General features: G+C 38.1%; 1 protein-coding gene across 1 annotated transcript in view; it reads left to right on the top strand.

Annotated features, from left to right (window-relative positions):
• Positions 1-2658, top strand: part of CHERP (calcium homeostasis endoplasmic reticulum protein) — a 13587-nt gene that overhangs the window by 1953 nt on the left and 8976 nt on the right. Inside the window, exons 3-7 of the mRNA XM_057387343.1 lie at positions 491-633; positions 831-982; positions 1326-1437; positions 1811-1900; positions 2444-2658. The exon at positions 2444-2658 is cut by the window's right edge and continues 14 nt beyond it. Of these exons, the coding sequence (XP_057243326.1) occupies positions 491-633; positions 831-982; positions 1326-1437; positions 1811-1900; positions 2444-2658 (712 nt within the window). The remainder of the gene's footprint in view (positions 1-490; positions 634-830; positions 983-1325; positions 1438-1810; positions 1901-2443) is intronic.

The raw sequence follows: 2658 nt of genomic DNA, 5'->3' as shown, positions 1-2658 counted from the left end.
TGAGAATTATCATAATGATAAATGCATTGAAAATCCTTATTAGCTTTCGAGTAGAATAAATTGTGGGCCTTGATTTAATGCTGCAGACTGCTGAGAGCATTTCCAGTTTGTAATATTCCAACTTAGACATGCTTGGGGTGTATCAACCAGCTGATTTTTGCAGATGTTTAGCTGTTAAAGCTGCTGAAAACCAAACTGAAAAGTTCATTGAACCGTGGTGATGTTCCTTACATTTATGAGCTTTTCCAATTATTTTTTATGACGTGATAGATTTTAGCAGTAGAACTGGACTTCTCCTGAAAAACTTGAAGAGCCTTTTCTTCTCAAAACCAAATAATTGAAACATTTTCATGAGGTCACAGTGCTTGTAAAAGACTTTGGTTCTTGAGGTAACTACTTATGTCCAAGAGGATAAGGATGCAGCAGCTTCATTATTGAAAAGAATGTTTGCTAAAATATAAATATTTCTTTTTTTTTGTTTGTTTGTTTTATCAGGAACAAGTCACATCAGCAGTAGCCCTTGCAATCGAGCAACAGATGCAAAAGGTTTTGGAGGAAACCCAGTTAGATATGAACGAATTTGACAACTTGCTGCAGCCCATAATTGACACTTGCACGAAGGATGCAATCTCAGTGAGTGACCTGAACCTGCCTGGGGATTCATTTAAATTTTGATGTTTTTTGTTCATTAACAGTTTTCTGTCTGTGTTGTGTGGCCGGTAAAATGAAAGTTTCTACCTGAAAACGCCGCTTCCTGCAGAGCTTTTCAGAGCTTTAGGGAGTTCATGTGATATGAGCACATTAAAATGTGTCCAATTTGCTTTTCAAAGGCTGGCAAGAACTGGATGTTCAGCAATGCCAAATCTCCTGCACACTGTGAGCTGATGGCCGGGCACCTGCGGAACCGCATCACAGCCGAGGGAGCTCACTTCGAGCTGCGCCTGCACCTCATCTACCTGATCAACGATGTTCTGCACCACTGGTAGGAATTCACTTCTCACTTCCACTTTGGATTCATTGGATGAGGTTTCTCTCCTAATTGCAGTGTTAGTTTGACTGGTTGTTTCTTATTTTTAATGTATTAATTAATTTCTTACTTATCTTAAGATGCCCGCAGCTTTGATTTAGCGCTTTAGTAATCAAATTTAAATAAAACCTTTTGACCTACTTTGTGTATTTCTCCTCCAGACAAGACTTTACAATAAAATTATTAAGGAGAAAACTCTCTATTTCATGATTCCACCACTTTTATTATAGCAAAAGTTGAGATGAATTGAATATTCCACACAATGAAAAAGATAATTTTTTCCATTCCATTCTCAAAGCCAGAGGAAGCAAGCACGAGATCTTCTGGCTGCTTTACAGAAGGTGGTTGTGCCTATTTAYTGTACCAGTTTTCTAGCAGTGGAGGAAGATAAGCAGCAGAAAATTGCCAGAGTGAGTACCTGGTTTTGGTTTAACTGGGAACTTTTGCTTTGTTAGGTTGGTGTCGTGTAGATTCACAGATAGGCAGGTGGAAGAAATTACTGAGATTTTTCTGGTCTGATTGTCTTCATAAAGTCTATTACAGGATGTGTTCTAGTTCAAATTTAAAATGGAACTTAAAAGCATCTAGGGTTTATTTAATTTTTATCTAATTCTAGCTGTGAGAGGTATCATAATGATAAATGCATCTGAATCTTTAGTGATTCAAAAATAAATGCTGAAATCCTAGGTCTTASGAAAAGCTGATGATGTAAAAATGCTGTGCCTCAGTTTTTCTTTGATAGTTCATAATTTCTRAAATCCTTTCACTTTTTGATTCATGCAGCTTCTTCAACTGTGGGAGAAAAATGGGTACTTTGATGAGTCCATTATTCAGCAGTTACAAAGCCCAGCTCTTGGACTTGGCCAGTACCAGGTTAGCCACAAAAATATCAGTTTTTTAATTTATGTGAMTATTTTGAAAATKATTTTCCTTTGCAAAGGCTAATATTAATTTCTGCCTTTCTCCACTTGAAGTTGCTTACAAAGGATTACAAAAAATAATGTAAAATAGAAYCTTKTTATTCCAAACATTCCATTGATCYTGATACAGGATCCAGTCCTGTACATATTTGACAGTGTCTTGGTGTTTGGTCAAAAGGAAACAAGAAACCATGRCTTTAAATTGGATACATTGAACATAAAAATTGCTGTGGCAGTGGGAASTTTTAGTTTTTATTATTAATAATGAACTCTGTTGATTTGAGCTGTATTGGAAGGGGATGGTGGGTTCCAGCCTGCAGATTTTGGAAATTTCCACAAAGTTTCCTAATGAGACTGGGTGGTTCTGCCAGCATTATCCTCCATCCTCAGGTGGTTTTTTTTTGGGGAGAGAGCAATACAGGGAATTCTKAACAAGCAGATAGGGTGTGTTTTATAGGCACAGTGCTCACTTGTTCTCTTTAATTTCTTTTAAAAGGCAAATTTGATCACCGAATACGCAACGGTTGTACAGCCTGTGCAGGTGGCTTTCCAACAGCAGATCCAGAACCTGAAAACCCAACATGAAGAGTTTGTAAACAGCTTAACACAGCAGCAGCAGCAACAACAGATCCAAATCCCCCCACTGGAGAATGAGGTGAAGTCAACACCCCCACCTCAAGCTCCAACAGCAGCCCCAACCTCAGCTCCACC

This window comes from Malurus melanocephalus, unplaced genomic scaffold (genome assembly GCF_030028575.1).
Source record: "Malurus melanocephalus ecotype Western Australia unplaced genomic scaffold, MMel_1.1 scaffold_1194, whole genome shotgun sequence".
NCBI lineage: Eukaryota > Metazoa > Chordata > Aves > Passeriformes > Maluridae > Malurus > Malurus melanocephalus.
Note: the sequence above shows the minus strand (reverse complement) of the source record. Positions and strands in the feature narration are given on the sequence as shown.